Source organism: Delphinapterus leucas, unplaced genomic scaffold (genome assembly GCF_059928025.1).
Source record: "Delphinapterus leucas isolate spDelLeu-1000000601 "Yukka" unplaced genomic scaffold, BTC_Dleu_Yukka2 spDelLeu_asBTCV2_sq40, whole genome shotgun sequence".
NCBI classification, from domain to species: Eukaryota; Metazoa; Chordata; class Mammalia; order Artiodactyla; family Monodontidae; genus Delphinapterus; species Delphinapterus leucas.
Window position 1 is genome coordinate 1296121 of NW_028322249.1, and position 23506 is coordinate 1319626.

Sequence of the window (23506 nt, forward strand, 5' to 3'; positions counted from 1 at the left end):
TGTATTACCCTATATGGGCTCATTAAGGGGCCTGGTTTTCATCTTTAATTGCAAAGAACATATATCCCTGAAATGAGTTTGTAGTCATTTTAATAAGAAGTACCAGAAGTGTAAATAGAATCTATCACCAGATCCACTTAGAACCCATTTATCTTTATGACTATATGTGTTATGGATCATCAGCCCATGATCATACAGACCCCCATCAACACTCATCTTCCTTATGGCAAGTGTAAAATGCAGTGTCTCTACTGGGAGATGAAATTTTTTTCCACACTTGTGAGTGATAGACTCCTATGTTCCTAAACATATTTTACCTCAACTAATTAATTCCAGCACTGCATTAGGTAAACCTCTACTCCCCAGCTCTGTCTTTTAAGGAGTGCTCACCACCAGGTAATGACTCAAGGACAGCCCACCCCCAATCAATTCCTCCTCTCTCCCCAACTTCTTCACATTGTCTGATTCCCGACCTCCACTGTTTTTGATATATTTTACTCTCTTGGATTTAATAAATCGCCACCCCCCCCAAATTCTGTTGTCCAAGTCGATATAGACTTCCCCTTCCCTAGCCAGGACCCCACCTCCATTTAGCATTTTGAAAGCCCACCAGTATGGTGTATAACCAGTACTCCCCACCAGTGCAGTCAGCGTGTCTCCATATCTCTGTTTTCACCACTTACCTTCCCCCAGAAGACCAGCAGGATTAATCTCATCATGCTTTTATTTCCATTTTACTCTGTAACTACCAAAAGTCCAAGCATTCAAGATATTTAAATACTAATTTTTATCCCCATAACCTCTTACATCTCTTGATCTGATCTAATCTCCCGTCTCTTTCCAATCCCTCACTCCCCAAATAGTTTCTGTGTATCCTTTAGAATATATAGTCTGTCATTATCAAAATTCCCAATCTTCAGTATTTTCCTTTAATGTTTCCTTTATCTTCTGACTTGAATAAAAAACTGATTTCCGGCCTTCCCTGGTGGCGCAGTGATTGAGAGTCCGCCTGCCGATGCAGGGGACACGGGTTCGTGCCCTGATCCGGGAAGATCCCACATGCCGCGGAGCGGCTGGGCCCGTGAGCCGTGGCCGCTGAGCCTGCGCGTCCGGAGCCTGTGCTCCGCAACGGGAGAGGTCACAACAGTGAGAGGCCCGCGTACCGCCAAAAAAAACCCACAAAAAACTGACTTCCCCTGATGACACAGCTTTCCTTACTGTCTCCTCAGAGAAGGACAACTCTCTGTTGTAGAGCTTAGAGACTAGATTGTCATTCTTTCCCCCCCCTCCACCAGTGCTGCTTCTAAGACATTTCTCCTAATTAAAAAAGACAAAAACAAAACAACAACAAAAAACCAAAGCCTCAGCTTGTATGAAGTATGTGCCAACAAACTGTACTATCCTGGCTGTCATAATCATCTATTAAATCTCATTCATTTCTCCTCATTTCCTGAGTGTTTTTGCTTGCAGCCTCCTATTTTTCTGTCACTATTCTTGTCATTATTTTTGGAGATTTGAAAAGTCCCATAGCTCATCTGCCCGAATCCCAATTAGGAAAAAATCTGCTTTATGGTGATAAATCCCTCTTGATCATAATGACTTTTAAAAAATACGTTGCTGGAATCTATTTGCTAATATGAGGTAGAACTTAAGATCTTAAAAGAAATGTGCTTCTAGTTACTTTTGGGTAAATTTTCCATATCTGATTTTTGTATTAGGACTCTTCTAATTTTTTAATACATTGGAAAATAACTGATGTCTTTCTAAGGTGTATATCTTTGATTATATTTTCTATTTTCGTAAAGCTACTTGTATTCTCTACTCAAAACAGGAGTAAATAATGGCTGCACATAACTAATCAATAATCAGCCATTTTGTCCAGATTTTCAAATGTGTTGGTATAAAGCTACCATGGTATTCTTTTGTAATTAAAAAAACAAATCTCTCTGTTTTATAGCTAGTCCCATCACTATCATATTTGCCAAATATTGCTTATTTTATTGGTCTTTCTAAAGAACAAGCTTTTGGTTTTATTTGTCAAGTTTACTGCTTTTCTTCTCTATTTTTGACTTTTCTCTTGATTAATTTTGTCCTTCCACTCTTTGGAACTTACCTTGTTCTTTTTCTATGTCTACTGTTCATTTCCTGTAGCTTCAAGAGCCATTTTCCACAACTCAACGGCTCTGCCGGCTGTGTCATGGCCACTGCATCATATGCCATTAAAACTTAATCTCATACACTGGGTGAAGACTCAGCAGTCTTATTTTGCTTTCAAAATTGTTCTATGGCCTTGGATCCTTCTTCTTCTCCTAAATTAGCACTATCATCGGGGAAGATTCTAGTGGGCCTAGAATTCTAGGCTTGCCTTTCCTGCAGTTTCATAATAAAAGAAAAAACATTTCCACCCTGTTTTTGATGTTGATCGAAAATTTAGCAACACTTCTTTGCACTATATTCAAATCCCCAAATATAAGCAAGCCTTCATGCACACAGGCTCACTGAAATGTCATAATTTTAAACTATGTATGACCTTGAACAATGACCTTTCCAAATACTCCACACTCTGCCTAGGTGTTCAGACTTTTTCATTCCTACAACATCTTTTACACATGGTCGATTTGTGTCATAAGTTCTTCCTCACTCCCACTTCTGAGTATATATCCAAAGGAAACATCATCATTATTAGAAGAGATATCTATACTCCCGTGTTCATTGTAGCATTATTCACAAGAGCCAAGGTATGGAAACAACCTAAGTGTCCATAGTAGATTAATGGATAAAGGAAATATGGTATATATATATATATATATACAATGGAATATTATTCAACCTTAAAAAAGAAGAAAATCCTATCATTTAAGTCAACATGGATAAAACTGGAGGACACTATGCTAAGTGAAATAAGACAAAGACAAATAGTGCATGATGTCACTTATATGTGGACTCTAAAAAAATAAGGAAATAAATCAACTCTTCCCTCCCTGGACATTTTCCTCAGCAGAATCTAGCAGCCTCTACTATGAGCCTTATCCTTTTTTTTTTATTGTTTGTACCAGGTCACAACCCCAGGGAACCTATGTATTTACCGATGTATATCTAGATTATACTTTACCATTGTTCTTTTTCTTTGCAATTCATTCCATCCACTTCTGGCATCAGAACCTCATTTTTCCTTTGGAGAAGTCCTTGTGATTCAGGTAGGCTGTGTGTCTCCTCCCTAGGCTGTGTGACTTGGGGCTGGCTAGACACAGTGTTTTATATATACTCTATATGTCTTAAGTACTTATTTCTCTTTTCCATCATTTTCCCTCCACATTTTAGTGTAGTTATTTTTTAATTGACATTTGTAATCCTTTCTTTTGTTTGACTAAAGTACTGTTCAACCGATCTTCTGAGTGCTTAATTTCAGCATTTTTAATTCTAGAAGTTTCTTTTGGTTGCATTTCACAGACAATTTTTGCTTAAATTGTACATGTTGTCCTTTTTTTAATACATTAATCATAATTTTAAATAATAGTTTCATTGAGATATAATTTACTTTCCATATTATTTAAAGTGTACAATTTAATGTGTTATGCATCTACCACCACAATCAATTTTAGAACTTTCATCCACCCCGCAAAAGAAAAAGAATCTATTATAGGTCACTCACTCCCCCATTTCTCCAAACCCTAGGCAGCCACTAATATACTTTGTCTCTACAGATTTGTCTAGACTGGACATTGCATACAAATGGAATCATACAATTACTTAGCATGTTTTCAAGGTTCATCCATGTTTTAGCATGCATCAGTACTTGATTTCTTTTTATGGCTGAATAATAATTCCATGGTGTAGATATTACTATGTTTCATTTATCCATTCACAGTAAATGGCCATTTGGGGTATTTCCACTTTGGGGCTCTTATGAATAATGCTGCTGTGGTTGGATTTACGTGCAAGTTTTGTATGCAGGTCTAGATTTGTTTTTTAAATTAACAGACTATTTTGGAGCCGTTTCTGGTTTACAGAAAAATTAAGCAGAAAGGACAGAGTTCTCATACCTCCTTACCTCTCTACCCAGTTTCCCCTATTATTAATATCTTACATTAGCGTAATACATTTGTTATAGTTAATGAACCAATATTGACACATTATTACTAATGTCCATGGTTTACTTTAGACTTCACTCTTTGTTTTGTACATTATATGATTTTTGACAAATGTGCAATAGCCTGTATCCACCATTACAGAACCATACACAGGAGTTTCTCTGCCTTTAAAATTCCGGGCTTCACCCATCCTTTTCTCCCTCCCCACAACCTCTGGCAACCACTGATCTTTTGATTATCTCCACGTTTTTGCCTTTTCCTAAGTTTCATATAGCTGCAATCATATAATATGCATGTAGGCTTTGCAGATTGGCTTTTTTTCACTTAGCAATATGCATTTAAGCTTCTTCCATGTCTTTTCATGGCTACATAGCCTTTTCTCTTTATTGCTGAATGCTATTCCTTTGTACCGATATACCATAGTTTGTTTATCCATTCACCTATTGAAAAACATCTTGGTTGATTTCAAGTTTTGGCAATTATGAAAGAAACTGTTATAAACATCCATGTGCAGGTTTTTATGTGGATGTAACTTTTCATTTCCTATGGGTAAATACCAAATAGCATGATTACTAGATCACTGTATGGTAAAAGTATGTTTAGTTTTGTAAGAAACTGCCAAGTATCCTCCTAGCAACAAATGAGAATTCCAGTTGTTCTGCATTGTCAACAACTTTGGTATTTCAGTATTTGGATTTTAGACATTTGAATAGGTGTGTAGTGGTATCTCATTATTCTAATTTAAAATTCCCTGATGACATGGAATGTGTAGCATCTTTTCATACGCTTATTTGCCATGTGTCTATTTTCTTTGTTTAATCATAGTTGTTTTGTTTTTTAACCAAGGCCTACTAACTCTTGTCCTCCTGTGTCTATTTATATTTTCTTTTTTCCTTCTTTCCTTTTTTTTTTTTTTGAGCTTTTGATCATTTAGTCTTTTTCCTGGTATGTCCAATTATTTTTATATTAAAATTTGGCTTCACTTATTTTAGGAAACTATAAATATACCTCCACATTCAGGATGTTATCGTTCTCTTGAAAAGATTTCCTTTTGCCCATGGCAGACAGTTACTATAGGGACTGGAAACCTTAGTCCATTCTCAGTTTGAGCTCATTCAAAGCCGTTTTTCACTCTGTGTGAAGGTTGCTCTATTTCTGTCTTGTCCTTCCTCTATGGGTGTTGCCCTTTGGGATTACCATGTGAACGTTTAGATTCTCCCTATTTCCAACTACCCTTGTATTTGTCAGGCTTTAAATGTAATGGTTCCCCCAGCCCTGTGAGACTAAGGATAGGTGTAGCTTGTCATTCCATTAGTCGTTGCCTTTAGCTTGAGCTCTTGCCGTTTGGCTTCTGTGCTTAGAGTCTTTTGAACTCCTTGGCTTTTCAGCTCCTAGGCTGTATGAGTTGAATCAGCAAATGCCCCAAGGAGAAAAGCTGCACCAAATGTCAAGCTTGCGTCTGTGTTTCCCTTCTCTCCAGAACTTGGCCCACATGTCTCGGTGTCTCTCTAACATTCGGATGCTGGCGAAGAGATGTTTTCTTACTTTATCCAGGTTTTCTAAAATTTCTTTAGACTTCACCTGATCTTATGTTATTATTGAAGTATCATCTCAATTATCCCTAGGAAGAAAATTTACAATTTTATGTTTTATTTTTTTATTTTCTTTATTACCTCAGTTTCTGTAGAGACCTTTTACCTGATTCTTCAGTCTATTTCCTGTGTTACCAGTAAGATGGAGATAGGTGGAGGCTAAGAATATTGGGGAGAAAATCACTGATGAATGATATGTCTCGTTCTTTTCGTTTTTCCTCTCCTTATTTACTCTGGCAGCCTACATTTGCCCTTCTTGATTTGACCCAGTTGCCCAAATACGCAACCCACTCTGGCAAAGACCTGACATTACTCTCATAAATGTGTGCATGTTAGGATTAGCTAGATGATGAACACCATGCCAAAGTTCTTTGTGTGACCAGTCAGAATGGCCATCATTAAAAAATCTACAAACAATAAATGCTGGAGAGGGTGTGGAGAAAAGGGAACCCTCTTGCACTGTTGGTGGGAATGTACATTGATATAGCCACTATGGAGTACAGTATGGAGGTTCCCTAAAAAACTAAAAATAAAACTACCATATGACTCAGCAATCCCACTACTGGGCATATACCCTAAAAAAACCATAATTCGAAAAGAGACATGTACCACCATGTTCATTGCAGCACTATTTACAGTCGCCAGGACATGCAAGCAACCTAAGTGTCCATCGACAGATGAATGATGAAGAAGATGTGGCACATACATACAATGGAATATTACTCAGCCATAAAAAGAAATGAAATTGAGTTATTTGCAGTGAGGTGGATGGACCTAGAGACTGTCATACAGAGTGAAATAAGTCAGAAAGAGAAAAACAAATACCGTACGCTAACACAGATATATGGAATCTAAAAAAAAAAAAAAATTGTTCTGAAGAACCTAGGGGCAGGACAGGAATAAAGATGCAGACGTAGAGAATGGACTTGAGGACACAGGGAGGGGGAAGGGTAAGCTGGGATGAAGTGACAGAGTGGCTTGGACATATATACACTACCAAATGTAAAATAGATACTAGTGGGAAGCAGCCACATAGCACAGGGAGATCAGCTCCGTGCTCTGTGACCACCTAGAGGGGTGGGGTAGGGAGGGTGGGAGGGAGGGAGACGCAAGAGGGAAGAGATATGGGGATATATGTATATGTATAGCTGATTCACTTTGTTATAAGCAGAAACTAACACAGCGTTGTAAAGCAATTATACTCCAATAAAGGTGTTAAAAAACCAAGAAGTTAGATAGTAAAAAATTCAAAAGAATTGCCCACACTCCTCCAACAGATTCTCTAACATTTAGCAGAACAGAATTCACACTGAATCTGGTTTATGAGTAAAAGACAAGTCAACTTTAAAGTAGTTCACAGATGACATTTCTTTTCCATGTGCCGGCTTTGGAGCCATATTTCTGCTGACCACTCAAAATTTCCTCTTGAGTATTCTGTGATATATTAGAACCAGGAATAAGGGATGTTAGTGCTGGAAGGGTCAGCCAGTGGTCTGGGATTTAATTCACATATCCTTTCTGCACCAGGCTCTTTAAGATCATTGAGTTAGCCTAAGAATTTTGAGGCTGTAGAATTCAAGACAGTACATTACAATAGGCCAATATTACTATTCTTCTGCTCTGACATTCTCCACTGATGGACAGATGAAGGAGAAGGAAGGGCAGTCACCAGTAACTGAGAGTAAATGAAACTGGAATATTATAATTCAGTATCATTTGAGTGACTGAATTGGCTGGCAGAGTGTTCTGCAGTTAAGGGTGAGGAAAGATTAATTCTGCACATGACACCACTACTGTATTTATACAAGTCTACTGGGACAGTTGTTTACCTAGAATTGTTTTCTTCATTCATTTCAGTCAGACAGTTGTGTTGACTGATTTTCCTTTTTGATGTATGAAATGACTGACTGAATTTACCATTTAATTTCCACTAATGCACTGTAAAAACAATACATTACTCAAATTGGATTGGAAGGTATGAAAATGTTTACCCCAAAACTAGAAAGGCCAGATAAATCATAAGAAACATTTGACTGTGAGTGTTAGAAAGCTACTGAGGTAGCCATGACCTAGAAAAGTAAAATAGAGAAAGAAACTCACTGAAGTGAGAACAATATTCTGCACATGCGTTTCTAGCCCAGTCATTTAGAAACTACTGATGAAGAGCAAAAGTCTGAGAAACCACATGTGGCTCCTAAGAGGTAGAAAAGCCAGTAGATCTTAGGACAATGTCATAGGACTAAGGAAACCAGAGTTGGAATTGAGAAATACCAAGGCAGCTAGAATTTTAAGGACCAAAATCACAGAGAGAGTAAAGATTCAGAGAACGGAGCTGGATTCAGCAACAGTGTTCCCTTGCAGTATTTTCCATGTATAATAGGTAGACAAGACAAGATGCTAAGAAGTCAAACAAAAGCTAACTGAAGTCAAAGCAAAGACTTAGTTGGCTCATAATGCTGAAGAGACAAAATTGGGATTCAGAACCTATGAAAGATTTGTGGCCCAATGGAAAACTAATGATATGAATTAGGACATTGGAAGTCTCTACATATGTGTGTGTGTCTGTGTGTCTGTGTGTCTATGTGTTAGGAAGGTTGATGCAACATCTACATTGAACCTTATAAAGAAGGAAAATGAGTATGAAGTTGGTCCAGTGACTGAGGTGATCTTCCCCTCTGCTCCCTACCTAAGAACAGGAAATTCTCTACTCAAGAAAATACAGTTGACCCTGGAACAATGTAGGGATTAGAGACGCTGACTCCCTGTGCAGTCAAAAATCCACATATAACTTTATGGTCGGCCCTTCTTATCTGTGGTTCTGAATCTGAGGATTCAATCAACCACAGATCATGTAGTACTGTATTACTTATTGAAAAAAAAATCCATGCATAAGTGGATCTGTGCAGTTCAAACCCAGGTTGTTCAAAGGACAACTGTAATGTCATTCAGATTCTCTACAACTTGTCATATCCCAAGTCTGGTATTCACTGAAGAACCACCAAGACTACCAAGAAAAGGAGAATTAGAATAAAAAACAAAAAAGAATCAGAATCATAGATGACCTAAACGTTCAAGTTCATACATATTTTGGTAAATATTATCAAGTTCAAAAAAATAGATGACAAGGTGAAGAATTTAACTTGACAACTAGAAACTATAAACTGATTGAAGTTGAACTGATAGAATTAAAAATTATATGAAATTTAAAACTCGGTAGTGAATTGGACACAGGTAAAGAGAGGTAAGTGAACTGGAAGATAGAGTAGTAACAATATTAAGACTAAAGCATGGGAAACGAAAAGAATAAAAAGTACACAAAAGCGCATTTGAGACATATGGGCCACAGTAAACATTTTTATCACATGTGTAAACTGGAGTCCAAAGAAAAAAGGAGAGAGAGATTGGGATGAAAACAATATTTCAGAAATATTAACAGCTGAGAGTTCTCTAAAACTAAAAAGAATATATGGAGCCTTAAATTCAATAAGCACTAAAAAAAAGCAACAAGAACAAATACAAAGAAAACCACACCTAAGATCACCACAGTACAATTCATGAACAGCAAAGAAAAACATGACATCTTAAAAGCAGCCCGAGGAAAAAGAGAGATTACTTTCAAAGGAACAATAGGATTAAGATTACAGCTTACTTCTCAGCGAAACTGACTGGATACTGGAAAATAATGGAATAACATTTTTAAGTGCTAAAGAAAAGAACTGCCCATTGGGAATTCTAGAGGCAGAGAAAATGTTTGGAAGGAAAGATGAAATAAGGAAATTTGCAGACAAACAAAATTTAGAAAATATGTTCTCATCAGAACTGACTGAATTAAATTCTAAAGGGAGACCTGCAGGCAGAAGGAAGATTATCACAGATGAAAATAAGGACTTTATAAAGAATTATGTATAACAGAAAGGATAAATAAGTGGATAAACCTAAATAAAATCTAACAGCAAAAAAGAGTAATAATAAAATATATCAAAAATTACAATGCATTAAAACAAAGGAAAAAGTAGTAAAAGAAATTTAAGATCTCAGCATTGCTTGAGAAGCAGTAAAAGAGCTAATAAGTCATGGTACATGTGTAACTGCTACTTATGTAAAAATAACAAGCTAATACAAGGGAAAATGGAATTTGAAGAAATCTCAAAGGAAGAAAGAAGAGCAAAAGGAACATAACAAGGTGGGACAAATAGTAAACAAGGAGTAAACGGTCTGTAAGAAAATACATTAACTGTAAATACTGAAATTAAAGGACAAGGATTATTGAAACAAACCAAAAACCTAATTCTATGCCACCTACAAGAGACAAGAGTCAGATTGAAAATGAAAGGATTCAAAAATTATGTCATAACAACAATAAGTAAAATTGAAGAAGATTTGTTAATGTTAACATAGATTTGAAAGCAAAAAGTATCACTGGCGATAAGGGAGGATAATAAAACCCACTGTTACTTTACAAGGAATATATTTTAAGTCTAAACTTCAATGCAATATATGAAGGGAAATTCCAAAAATCTAAGTAGAAATAGAAAAATCTAAATTACCTAGATCAGTAACATAGAACCACAACAACAAATCAGCAGATTATAGATCTGAATACCATCATTAAAAACTTTGGCCTAAATTTACATAAAACCCTGCACCAACAATGATGGAATATATATATTATGCAGAAATTTTTAGGTGCACATGGCACATTTATAAAATTGACTATATTCTGGTTATAAAACAAGACTCCGAACAAGCAAGAAATTTAAAACTATATAACCAATATTTTACCAAATAGTTGGATATTAAAAACATACTTCTGATCATTATGTAGGTCAAAGATAAAGTCACAATGGGAATCAGAATTTTATTAATTCAGTGATAATGAAAATATGCCATAACAAAACCTGTGGGTTGCAAATAAAGCTGTGGTCACAGAGAAGTTTATGTATTCCAATTACACTCTCTAAATGTAAAACGGAAAGGAATAAAGCAACTAGAAGATAACCTATCACCCTGTGGTAGGCAGCTCCTGAACTGTACCTGGTGGGGAAGGCAGGGCAGAACTTCAGGAGGCCAGCTGAGAGCACGGTGAACACCATGTCAGGAGCAGTCTCCAAGAAAGAGAATTTAATGTACAAAGGGATGACTAAAATATATTTAAGAGCTAGCACCCTGACCCCTCTTAAGGATTGACTTATGTTGCTGGGGAAAAAATAAGAAGTGCTCGATGTAGAAGGTGAATAGCTTTATAATTCCCAGGAGAATCTTGGTACCAGGACCACACAATGAAGAACTTGGAGTCCCCATGGCTAATCCAGCAGAAAGAAAAGGAGGAACAGAGATGTGAGAGAAAATAAAGGGAAATCTTGGTGCAATTTGGTGCTGCTGCAGGCCCAAGTCCAGGTATGTGCTCTCTATCTCCACATCTTAAATAAAAGCCACCATGTTCCTCAGTCTTTCAGGTACTTAGAATTTCTCTTTAGAACCTGAAAATGGGGTCAGGTCTCCTGTCTGCATTGCTACAGTACAAAATAGAGGCAGGATGTTTGAAATAGTTCTCCATCTGGCAGAGGAGGCCTTGAAGCTGTGAGCCACTCGCTGCAAACCAGCAGGACATGAAGGATTCTTGAGCAGATCTGAAGCTACTGGGAGGCCTTTGAGGAGTTAAATCCCATAGTAAATACTGTACCTTCAATGGCCCCTTCTCCCTCTCTTTCCAGCCTTCCTCCACTCCCGTGGGGGCCCAAAGGGGTTAAATGAGCACTCTGATGTAATCAATATAGCAAATTACTGGTATCTTCTATGGATTATTGAGATCATAAATGCCCTATATACAGTATTATGTAGAAAGCAAGAGAGTTGATATAATACTTATATAAAACCGTGAAGGTGGAACTATCATCCTTGGTCCTTACCATATAAACACACACACACATAGACACACACACACTTAATGGAGATTGAAAATTTACTTATTTATTATTTTCCAAACCAATAGATGCACACCTAAATCTCCAATGGTAATGTCTATGATAAGCTTTTTTAGTCAGGGTATCATATGTAGACATAGCAGTTTCAATTCAAAATCAGGCTACCACCTGTTAAATATACAGGAGTCCATGTTTATGTGCCATGATCCATCACTGTTGTGCTAAAGCCATGTAAGCAAATTAAATGGGGATATCTAGGAATCACAGCTACTACATTTTCCATATCTTTGACAGTAATATACATCTCTTCAATAATTCCAGAAATGCAGTATTGCTGTTGATTTCAAGCTTGTTGGAATGGGAGACAAGTTCAGTTCAGTTTCATTTGGCTTTCCCACACAAATTTGAAAAGCAAGACAAGGGGTGTTCTATCACTAACTGTGTTTTTTCCACTTATATATCAGGAACGGGATAAATATCCACAAATTTCATTATGAACCAGTGAGCACCCTGTGAGTTGGGCTTGGGTCAGAACTCAGTTTATCACCTGACCTCCATATCTCTCATGCTAACAACTTGAGAGGGTATCATTTCTGTTTAATAGATGTTATTGATACCTCAGACCACTTATCTAGATGTTTTTGAAGTGTCTGAATGTTACCCCAGGTCAGTGTCAGATTCAATAATTCAGTTGCTGATTCAAGACTCTTATAAGATACACATATGCATGTGCACGTGCGCACACACACACACACATCCATTCATCTATCTGTCATCTACCTATCTATAAATATTTTTTGACATAGCATTAAGTGAAAGAAGTGTGAGAACATTTCCCAGTTTGTGGATTTTCAATTTTCCCTTGTGAAGACTGAGTTGCTATATTTATAGAAGCTTGAGAAGCTGGAGTTACTAGGTCTTAATGATTCATACATTTTATCATAGTAAATATCTTTTAATCCCTGATAGTATTTTTGACTTCTTTTTCTGATATTATTATAACTAAATCCATTTCTTTTTGATCAGTATTCTCCCCTTAGATTCTTTCTGTCACTTATACTGCAGACTTCCTATGTCCTGTTAAATTGGGTATGTCATAAATAAATAATAATAATTGTCTATTTAGCGAAATTAAATCTTACGTTTAATGTATTTATTGTGATTTTAATTAGCCCTTCAAATTCTTGGGTTTCGCATCTGTGGATTCAATCAACTTGGATTGAAATTTCCATTCATTTTACTACTGCATTTTATATGAGGGACTTGAGCATCAGCAGATTTTGGTATATGCAGGGGCTCCTGGGACCAATCCCCCTCAGATACCAAGGGATGACTGTAATCTTCTGCTGTTGGATAAGTATTTTATAAATGTCAATTAGATACAGTTGATAATGATGGTGGTTCAGTTCAACTGTATGCTCACTGATTTTCTGTAAGCAGAATCTGTCAATTACTGATAGAGGTCTGTTGAGGTCTCCAACTATAATAATAGAGCTGTTTATTGCATCTTGCCATTCTATCTGTTTTTGCCTCACTTATTTTGGTACTTTGCTGTTATGCACGTACACATTAAGGATTAAGTCTTAGAAAATTGACCCCCTTATCGTTATGTAATGCCTCTCTCTATCCCTGATAATTTTCCTTGTTTGAAGTCTGCTTTGCCTGACATTAATATAGCTACTTCAGCTTTCCCTTCATTAGTGTTAGTGTGGTATAGTTTTCTTCATCACTTTACTTATAATCTATGTCTTTCTTTTTAAAGTGGGTTTCTTGCAGACAACATATAGTCAGTTGTTTTTTTAATCCCCTCTGTCATTTTCTGTTTTTAATTTTTATAGTTGCATTTAATCCATTCACATTTAAAGTGATTATGTGTATAGTTGGATTAATCTCTCCCCTTTCTGTACTGTTCTCTATTCATTGCACTTCTTATTTTTTATTATTCTACCCCTTTTCTGCCTTATCTGGTTTAATTAGGCATTTTATATGATTCTGTTTTCTCTCATTTCTTAACAAATCAGTTATACTTCTTTTTAAAAAATGATTTTAGTGGTTGCCCTCAGGATGGCAACATGTATTTACAACGTGTATTTACAAGTCCACTTCTAAATAGGTCTATATTATTTTATGAGTGTGTAGGTACCTTAAAATATTTCATATTCATCCCTTCTAACATTGATGTCACTCATTTCACTTATCAATAAGCTATACTCATCCAATATATTGTTGCTGTTGTTAGTTTGAACACTTATATATTAAATCAAGTAAGAAAAAGAAAAAGAAAAGGGTTTATTTTACCTTTATGTGTTCCCTCTCTAATGCCCTTCATTCCTTTATGTAGATCTCAGTTTCTAACCTGCATCATTTTCTTTCTCTAAAGTTTAAAAAAATTAAACCTCTAAACATTTTTTGAAAGGCAGATCTACTGGTGAAAAATTCCTCATTTTTCTTCATTTGAGAAAGTCTTTAATTTCTCCTTCATTTTTGAGGACCAATTTTCCTTAATACAGAATTCTAGCTTGGTGATTCCTTTATTTCAACATTTTAAATATTTCTCTCCACTCTCTTTTTGCTTGCATTGTTGATGACAAGAAGTCTGCTATAAATCTTATACTTCTTTCTTCATAGGTAAGGTGGTGTTTTTCTGTGTGTGTGTTTCAAGATTTTTTCTTTGATTTTCTGTAGTTTGAACACAACATGCCAGGTGAAAGTTTTTTTATTATTTATCCCACTTGGACTCCTCTGAGTCCTTGATCTATGGTTTGGTGTCTGTCATTATTTTTGAAAAATTCTTAGCTATTTTCACCTCACAAATTATATCAGTATTGTGAACTGAAATCCCATGTTTTTTATTACCAATTCATACTCTAATAAGCCATTCATCATAGAAGACCTGCCACCTTATACTTCCTCTAGATCCACCTCTGCTGAGACCATTGCATCAAAGTGAGAACTAATCTCGAACTGATTTTTCCAATTTTCTCTTTGCACAGTGCTGAGTAGTGGGAACTTTAATTGTAACTGATCAATTTTTGTCTTTTATATAGTGTGTAGAATGTTTATTTGCACAAAACATAAATAACGTGTATATATATGTGCATGTATATGTTATATATATATGTGTGTGTGTGTGTGTGTGTGTGTGTGTGTATATATATATAAATGTTATGATTCCTTGCCGGAAGGATGGAATCTAGGGCAACAAGAAAAGGGGGAGTGATACATGGTCTTCCTCTTAACTTTACCTTTTTTTCTCTCCTTTTCTTTTTTTACCTAAGTTATTTATTTAATTCATCTCCTGCTACAAGAAAAGTGATGGAAAATCAGTCTACTGGTCATCATTTGATGCAAATAAAGAACATGGGCTTAAGGTCCTATACATTTTACTGGTCCATGTGCAAGAATAGTCCAAATCTGAGCTGTGGTCCGTGATGTAGAACAATGGTCCAGGTTTTCTTTATTCATCTTCATTGCAGGTCAGAAGTGGCTTCAAATGAGGGTTATGGAATAAAGAATGGTTACCGTATCTCTAGGAAAAGGGCTTGAACCTGATGCAGAGATGGGGATAGACAAAAACTTGGGTTCTTATGTTTTCTCTGGTGCAAACAGGAAGGCGTTCAGCAAGCTGACTCCCACCCTGGGGAACATGACAAAGTAAATAGGGGCCTTCCAAGTGTGAGCTAAGCCCTCCTTGCTTGAGGCACCTCTGGACATGGGAAGCCCCAGATGTGGTTGGGACATACCTAGAACCCCAGAACCCAGAGTCTAGCCACCACTCCATTTTCGACCTGATTCAAAGCTATCATTGCCTCTTTATTATTCTAGAGATTATAAAGAAATTATTATTCCTGATTAAAAACAGAATTATCAAATTTAAAATCATTGTGATAGCAGTAAGCAGCAAGTTATATTCCTTAGAAAATCAATGCAATGAAATACATACTCGGCATACATACATACTCAATTTTTCTCAGAATTCAGAAGAAAATAATAGAAACTAGGTGTGATGAGAAAAGAGTTAAGTGAAAGAAGGTGGAAAATAAAATCCAATCTACAGAAAATTGTAACTTCATGAAACAGTCACTTTTACAAATTACAAGATTTTTTTAAATCCAGAAAGTGACATAGTTATTTATCAGTTAATAGTTTCAGAGTCCTTTCAACATTTCTGAAGACACAAGTCAAGATGAAGCTGATAATTGCCCAATATTTGATCTGATAAAAACATAATGCTGCAAACGAAGGAGAACTTTCCTCTGGTGAATGGTGGACTGAGGGGGGGAAAATGAAGCACGTTTTCACCTCATGGAACTGAGAATGCATGAAGAAACGTTGATAAAATATTTGATTAACATAACCGCAGATGTTCACAAACTGAGTTTTAAATAGATATTTATGGTTTTCCAAAGCAACCGAAGCAGCAGCCCATCTTCATGGGATCAGCTAGTGAGTATCAAAATTATTTAATACACTCTATCCCCTACTGTCAAAAGTGAATACTCTCAAGTGCTTGGCATTCTGTAGAATAGTGGTTAAGGAGAAACTTGAAATGTGTTTTCTCTTGTCCAGCAAGTTAACATTTTCTGTTAGGTCTCTGTTTTCTCTCGAAGGACCTACTCTTCTCTTGATGGTAAGTTATTCTCTTTAAGGACACGCTGTCCCCCCGCCCATCCCCTCAACTACAGTAGTATGCTTTATTCAGAGATTTCTGTGGGGCACAGATATCATGATATGATAATGCAAAATACATATGTACATTTTAGTTAGCAGATGGTTGGTCTCCTTATATAGATTTTAAAATACAAATCAAAATAAAATTCAGATGGAATAAGGACTTAAATATGTAGAGCATAAAATTACTGGAATAATACAGGAGATAACAAACTCTGAGCTACACAATAAAAGCAGACATAATGATTTGGTTAAACACCAAAAGCTTCAAAAAGTTTAAACAAATCTCAAAATAGAGAAATAACTTCTGCAATGCAAAATAATCAATATAGGGGGAAGAGATTTCATTAAAAAATAAAGGTAAATATTATATTGAATAAATGCCAGGAAGAAGAAATTCAGGAAAGCAAATGTAAAAAATGTGATAAATACAATGAAATGCTCAAACTAACCAGTGTTCAACAAAACAAAATTTTAAATAAAAATAATATGAATGTTTTGTCTATGTTTAATTCATGAAATTTGTTAAATGTAAACTATTCAAATTGATGGAAATATAAACATTGGACTAATATTCTGTATTGTTTTGGATTTTGCTTTCTATTTGATGGTAAGATTTAGAGACTTTTTCATGTCTGTTTATAGATTTATAACTTTTTCAAAATACCTTCATAGCACATATTCTGGATTCTTCATAATTTATTTGTCATTCTTATGGGGATTTCAAGTTGTCCTCACTTGGTTGCTATGCCAGCAATTCTATACGAGAAAACCTTATCCATACAATTTGGTTTCGATGTGTTTTCTTAGCACTCATTAATTCTCCTGAAGAAACCTGCTCCTTTTCCCAAACTTTAATTCAGGAAACACAAGGATAGTCACCTAATTTTAGAACTTTGTTTTGTGTTATTGAGGTCTGTATTGTTAATCTTAGGATCCCACAGTTCTTCCTCAGTTTGGTCATGTTTCCTTATGCTAACAAAATCTTCTTTTGAGAGGTAAAAAAATATTTTTTATTCTTACTGAAGATGCACTTAAAATATTTTTCATTAATTTTTACTTTTGTTGTTGGCACCAAATTACTGAGAAAAGGGCAAAAGAAACAACTTTATTCAGCCATATATAATTACAAATCAGTTTGTTGATATTTAGTAATATTGGTTCTTATTATCCATTATCCTAAATTAAAATTTAGTATATTTACAGACGCTCAGAAACACTAGGAAGTTAAAATTACATATTATTTCTTTGCTCTTGAAATTACATTTGATAAGCTTTTGTATTTTTTTAAGGAACAATCTGTGTCTTCAGCACTTTTTGATGTAGCATTACATTAAGAACATTTTCCATGTTATTAAATATTTTTTGAAAGCATGTTAATACCTACAAAACATTCCATCTTATGCAAGTACCACATAATTTATCTGTGCCTTTATTACTTGATATTAAATGTGTTTCTAATTTCTTCTATCCCCAAACATTCTATAATAAGCATTCTTGCACATTAATCCTTGTTAATTGCTTTATTTCTTTAAAATAATTATTATAATGCTATATAAGTAAAGTATGCTGTGGGCACTCAAAACCATAGAGAAAACAGTACATCTAAATGTATTAGTGTTTAAGAATCATAACATATCGAGGGGGATTTTAAGTGAATGAACCTAGTGATTAATTTTAAGAACATAAAACTTGAGACAACCAGATATTATGTGCTCCCTAATGTGAAGAAATAAGTGTAGCACATCAACTATGAAGAGCTCTTACCAATCAAATCTGAATCAAAACTGTAGTTCCCAATCACTAATTTGTTAAAAAAGAAAAACATGAAAATCGGAGAAGTATGTTAAAAATAAAACAGGAATACACACAGAAAAATGCAAAATTTTGTTAACTCTACAAGGCAAATGACCACCCACAAGGAAGAATAAACTTCATGGAAAAAAGAGAGAGGGACAACGTATAGATTTAAAGACAAGAGAATAATCAACCAAGCTATCAATATTCTGAGCCCTGTTGGGATTCTGATTTCAATAAAACAACTTTGGAAATAAATTATGATACATCATGCAGATATATACACTGACTAGATATTTTAATATAAAGGGTTTATTGTTAAATTTGTGGGTGGATAGCTGGAAAAGCTTTTGTCTTATTTTGTATTTTTTTAGTCCTTATGCTATTTTTTCCCCGATGAAAAATCCTATGTTTAGTATTTTCATCTATACTATTCAGGGGTTAAAGTAACTCTGAAGTAATCCTAAAGTAACCTTAAAGTAATCGTGTTTTGGGCAGAGCCAAAACACGATTGGACGTATGTTGATAATTATTGATCTTCTCTATATTTCCATATTTTTTGAGAATTTAAAATGCCACAAAAGGGAGCAACAGGAAATGAGTTTACTATTTTGGTGGGGAATAGATAATACAGTCTTGTTATATATATATATATAGTTTATCCTGAAGAGATTTGGGAAAGGAAGTGATATGATGGGATTCACAAGTGAGAGTGCACTCTTATGAACATGGACATGAATTCATCCAGGAACAAGGAGACCATTAATACCTTCCTCAATTTCTATAATTCCAGTGCCCTCTCTGTCACACTCTTATGGGCTATAATTTCTCTACAGAATGATAAAGAAAATAAGAATGAATTAAAAATGAGATGTGAAAGCCAAAGGGACTCCTTGGTAGAGGCAAAGAAGCCCTCGTTTTGCAACAGGAGTGCAGAGAAAGCCAAACATGAGGCCTGAGATTTATTAGTCTGTGCGACTAACTTCAAAGGAGGTTAAACTTGGCTGATTTGTTATACCAAGGGCATTGCCCCCATTGGGAAAATCTGAAGCTTTAACACACAGAATCTAGACATGCGGATGATTGCTCCTGAAGATTTTGATTCCTCTGACACTTCTGAACCTTCTAAGCCTGCAGAAGTGTTCCATTCCTTTTTGCTAAGAGCAGTCATCTCAATAATCCTGAAAGGCAGCAGATATACCACTGAAGATCTGCCCTCACTTTCCCTCCTGGCCACTTGGCTTATACCTAGGTTTTAAGTCACAATATCAAGCAACTGAGGATGCACTTGGCTTCATAAACAAAGTAGTGTAATTTAAAGATGCTGTAAATCTATCTGACATGTATCAGTAGCCATCTGGGATGGATGAGTGGCACTGTGTTAGAAGATTCTTTATCAGAGGGACTGGAACATAGAATTGGAAAGGGAAGAATTTATTTACCTGAGAATATTCTTTGGAGATAAAGGATTTAGTGTCCGGGAAAGAACCTCAGGAGATTGTACAAACTAATAAGGTGGCTCCCAGTACATGGCATGGTACACACAGTGGCCAAGCTGAGCAAAATTGAAATGCATGAACTGCAATGTCAGATGATGGATAAAGAAATTAAAAAGCTCAGAGAAGTAGACATGCTAGAATGGATGTAACATGTACAGTCAGAAGATAAGCATGATGGTTATGTTCCTTGGGAAGGCCCAAGGACACAAAATTTATCAAGACCATATGAATGGCCTGGTGAGACAGGAAGCAGCATCATTAAAAAGTTCAGGGGCTTCCCTGGTGGCGCAGTAGTTGAGAGTCCGCCTGCCGATGCAAGGGACGCGGGTTCGTGCCCCGGTCTGGGAGGATCCCACATGCCGCGGAGCAGCTGGGCCCGTGAGCCATGGCCGCTGGGCCTGTGTCCGGAGCCTGTGCTCCACAACGGGAGAGGCCACAACAGTGAGAGGCCCGTGTACAGGAAAAAAAAAAAAAAAAAAATTCAGTAATGTCTCTACTCTTCATTTTAGGGCTGGAGATAGAAAATACTGTTACAGAATTTATCTAGCTGAAAACAATGTCCATGAATGGACTTTAAAATAGTAGAGTCTAAGTGGCAGCAGTTAACTGTCAGTAACCAGGTGGTACTTAACCACATATGTTGTGATCACTAGCAAAGTTGGAGTAATAGCCCTGGGAACCAGATGCACAGGGACTTACAAGGATGGTTAATAGAATATGACCTCCCTAGGGGCAAAATAGATTGGTGGCTGACAAAGTCACTACTCAGCTTGAACCAGCAGAAGAAATCAAGGTTTGGTGATTGGGCGTCTGAGGATAGCCACCCTAATAAATATGTCATGATTCCTTGCATAGGTTTCAGACTGGGGACCATTGTTCAGAATCAGAGCCCACTAAACAGTGGTTCCAAGTGGAACAATTGCAATACCATAGCATGTATACAAAGCAATGATTTGCTGCATTTTTCCTCAAGAAAATTATGGCCATTTACTCATTTGACTATAAATTGGGAGATGGGGATTACTCATTTTTAGCACTGTTGGTATAGGTTATAGGGTTTCTGTGATATTGAACTATGAATACTTTGAAACATTATTGTGGCCTTCCTATATGTATGGGGGCATATGGGAGACAGGTAGTAAATCACTTACATAGACCACCTGATGGTCATTTCCCTGGGCCCTGAATGTTTAATTGGTATTAACATACTTGGAAGTTAGTACAACTTTCAGATTGGGTCCTTGGTTGTAGATAACTACCAAAATAGGGAAAGCCACATGGAAGCCTCTGAAACTGTTCCTGTCATGAGAAAGTAAGTAAAAATATATAAATAAAAATTGTATCATATATGTATTATATAGAGTTTAGGAGATTTATATCAGCTATGAGTTTCTAAGAGATGCAAGGATGGTGGTCCTTATCACATCCCCAGTTAAGTTACCTAGCAATGATCTTGCAAAAACCAGATGGATCCTGGAAGGTGACTGTAGACCGCTGCAAGCTCAACCCAGTAGTTGCCCTGATTGAAGTTGCCACGATGGATGTGGTAACTTTGTTAGAACAGATAGAGCCTCAGGTTCTGGTATATGGACATTGTTTTGGCATATGCATTCTTTTCTATTTCAGTAAGAAAAGAGGATCAGGGAGAGTTTTTGCTCACTTCAAATGTGTAATAAACACTTGCAAATTTTGCTGTTGAGCTGTAATTCCTTTTCCTCTGCTATAATGTAGTCCAAAGGGATCTCGGACTATCTAAACATTGCAGAGCGCAGCACATGAATCCATTGCTTTCAGGATAGCATGTTAATCTCTTCAAATAGTTAGTACTATGAAGGCCTTCATGAGACACTGTTTAGAGGATGGAGTGGTCATGATGGCAGAGAGAGAGGCCAACAGCGTGGATTCTCACTAACTAAGGCTAATCTAGCTACTGCTACTGCCAAATGTCCAACCTGTAAGAAAAAGAGACCAAAACCAAGCTCCAAAATTACATAATTTCTTGAGACTTACTATCTACCTGGTAACAAGTTAACTATTTTGAATAGCTTCCATCCTGAGAATATCACTGGTCTTGTCACTAGAATAAATTATTATTATATATTTCTGCCAGTGTATATGGGTTTCAAAAACATTCCTGTTCTGCTAATTGTTTTTCAAAGAAATGAGTTTTATGGAAGGTGTGATGGTTTATTTTATGCCTCAACTTGACTGGGCCACAGGGTGGCCAGATATTTGGTCAAACATTACTCTGGGTGTATCTGTGAGGATGTTTCTTTTTTTGTTTGTTTTTTTCTTTTTAACATCTTTATTGGAGTATAATTGCTTACAAAGGTGTGTTAGTTTCTCCTTTATAACAAAGTGAATCAGCTATACATATACATTTATTCCCATATCTCCTCCTCCTTGAGTCTCCTTCCCACCCTCCCTATCCCAGCCCTCTAGGTGGACACAAAGCACGGAGCTGATGTCCCTGTGCTATGCAGCTGCTTTCCCCACTAGCTATCTATTTTATATTTGGTGGTGTATATATGTCCATGCCACTCTCACTTCGTCCCAGCTTACCCTTTCCCCCTCCCCATGTCCTCAAGTCCATTATCTACGTTTGCATCTTTATTCCTGTCCTGCCCCTAAGTTCTTCAGAACCATATATTTTTTTAGATTCCATCTAAATGTGTTAGCATATGGTATTTGTTTTTCTCTTTCTGACTGACTTTACTCTGTGTGACAGACTCTAGGTCCATCCACCTCACTACAAACAACTCAATTTTGTTTCTTTTTATGGCTGAGTAATATTCCATTGTATATATGTGCCACATCTTTATCCATTCATCTGTCGATGGACACTTAGGTTGCTTCCATGTCCTGGCTATTGTAAATAGAGATGCAATGAACATTGTGGTACATGACTCTTTCTGAATTATGGTTTTCTCAGGGTATATGCCCAGTAGTGGGATTGCTGGGTCGTATGGTAGTTCCATTTTTACTTTTTTAAGGAAGCTCCATATTGTTCCCCATAGTGGCTGTATCAATGTACATTCCCACCAACAGTGCAAGAGGGTTCCCTTTTCTCCACACCCTCTCCAGCATTTATTGTTTGTAGATTTTTTGATGATGGCCATTCTGACCAGTGTGAAGTGATACCTCATTGTAGTTTTGATTTGCATTTCTCTAATGATTAGTGATGTTGAGCATCCTTTCATATGTTTATTGGAAATCTGTATATTTTCTTTGGAGAAATGTCTCTTTAGGTCTTCCCATTTTGGGGTTGGGTTGTTTGTTTAATTGGTATTGAGCTGCATGAGCTGCTTGTAAATTTTGGAGATTACTCCTTTGTCAGTTGCTTCAATTGCACATATTTTCTCCCATTCTCAGGGTTGTCTTTTCATCTTCTTTATGGTTTCTTTTGCTGTGCAAAATATTTTAAGTTTCGTTAGGTCCCATTTGTTTATTTTTCTTTTTATTTCCATTACTCTAGGAGGTGGGTCTAAAAGGATCTTGCTGTGATTTATGTCATAGACTGTTCTCCCTATGTTTACTTCTAAGGGTTTTATAGTGTCTGGCCTTACATTTAGGTCTTTAATCCATTTTGAGTTTATTTTTGTGTATGGTTTAAGGTAGTTTTCTAATTTCATTCTTTTACATGTAGCTGTCCAGTTTTCCCAGCACTACTTATTGAAGAGGCTGTCTTTTCTCCGTTGTATATCCTTGCCTCCTTTATCAGAAATAAGGTGACCATATGTGCGTGGGTCACCTCTGGGCTTTCTATCCTGTTCCATTGATCTTGATTTCTGTTTTTGTGCCAGTACCATACTGTCTTGACTACTGTAACTTTGAGTGCAGTCTGAAGAAGGGAGCCTGATTCCTCCAGCTCCATTTTTCTTTCTCAAGGTTGTTTTGGCTCTTTGGGGTCTTTTGTGTTTCCATATAAATTG

At 36.3% G+C, this 23506-nt stretch overlaps 1 protein-coding gene across 23 annotated transcripts in view; it reads left to right on the plus strand.

Moving 5' to 3' along the window:
* LOC149743948 (uncharacterized) overlaps positions 1-23506 on the plus strand; it is a 174651-nt gene that overhangs the window by 86223 nt on the left and 64922 nt on the right. For 2 of the 23 annotated variants that reach the window (XM_089905965.1, XM_089905962.1), the window contains 2 exons: positions 10937-11080; positions 15754-16053. The exons of 17 other annotated variants lie outside the window; for them this stretch is intronic. In XM_089905965.1, coding sequence (XP_089762091.1) covers positions 10937-11024 — 88 coding nt within the window. In that variant the 3' untranslated portion in view covers positions 11025-11080; positions 15754-16053. Of the gene's footprint in view, positions 1-10921; positions 11081-14885; positions 15084-15753; positions 16054-23506 lie in introns of all 23 variants that reach the window. 4 more of the 23 variants (XM_089905966.1, XM_089905964.1, XM_089905963.1 and 1 more) reach the window with 3 other exon arrangements.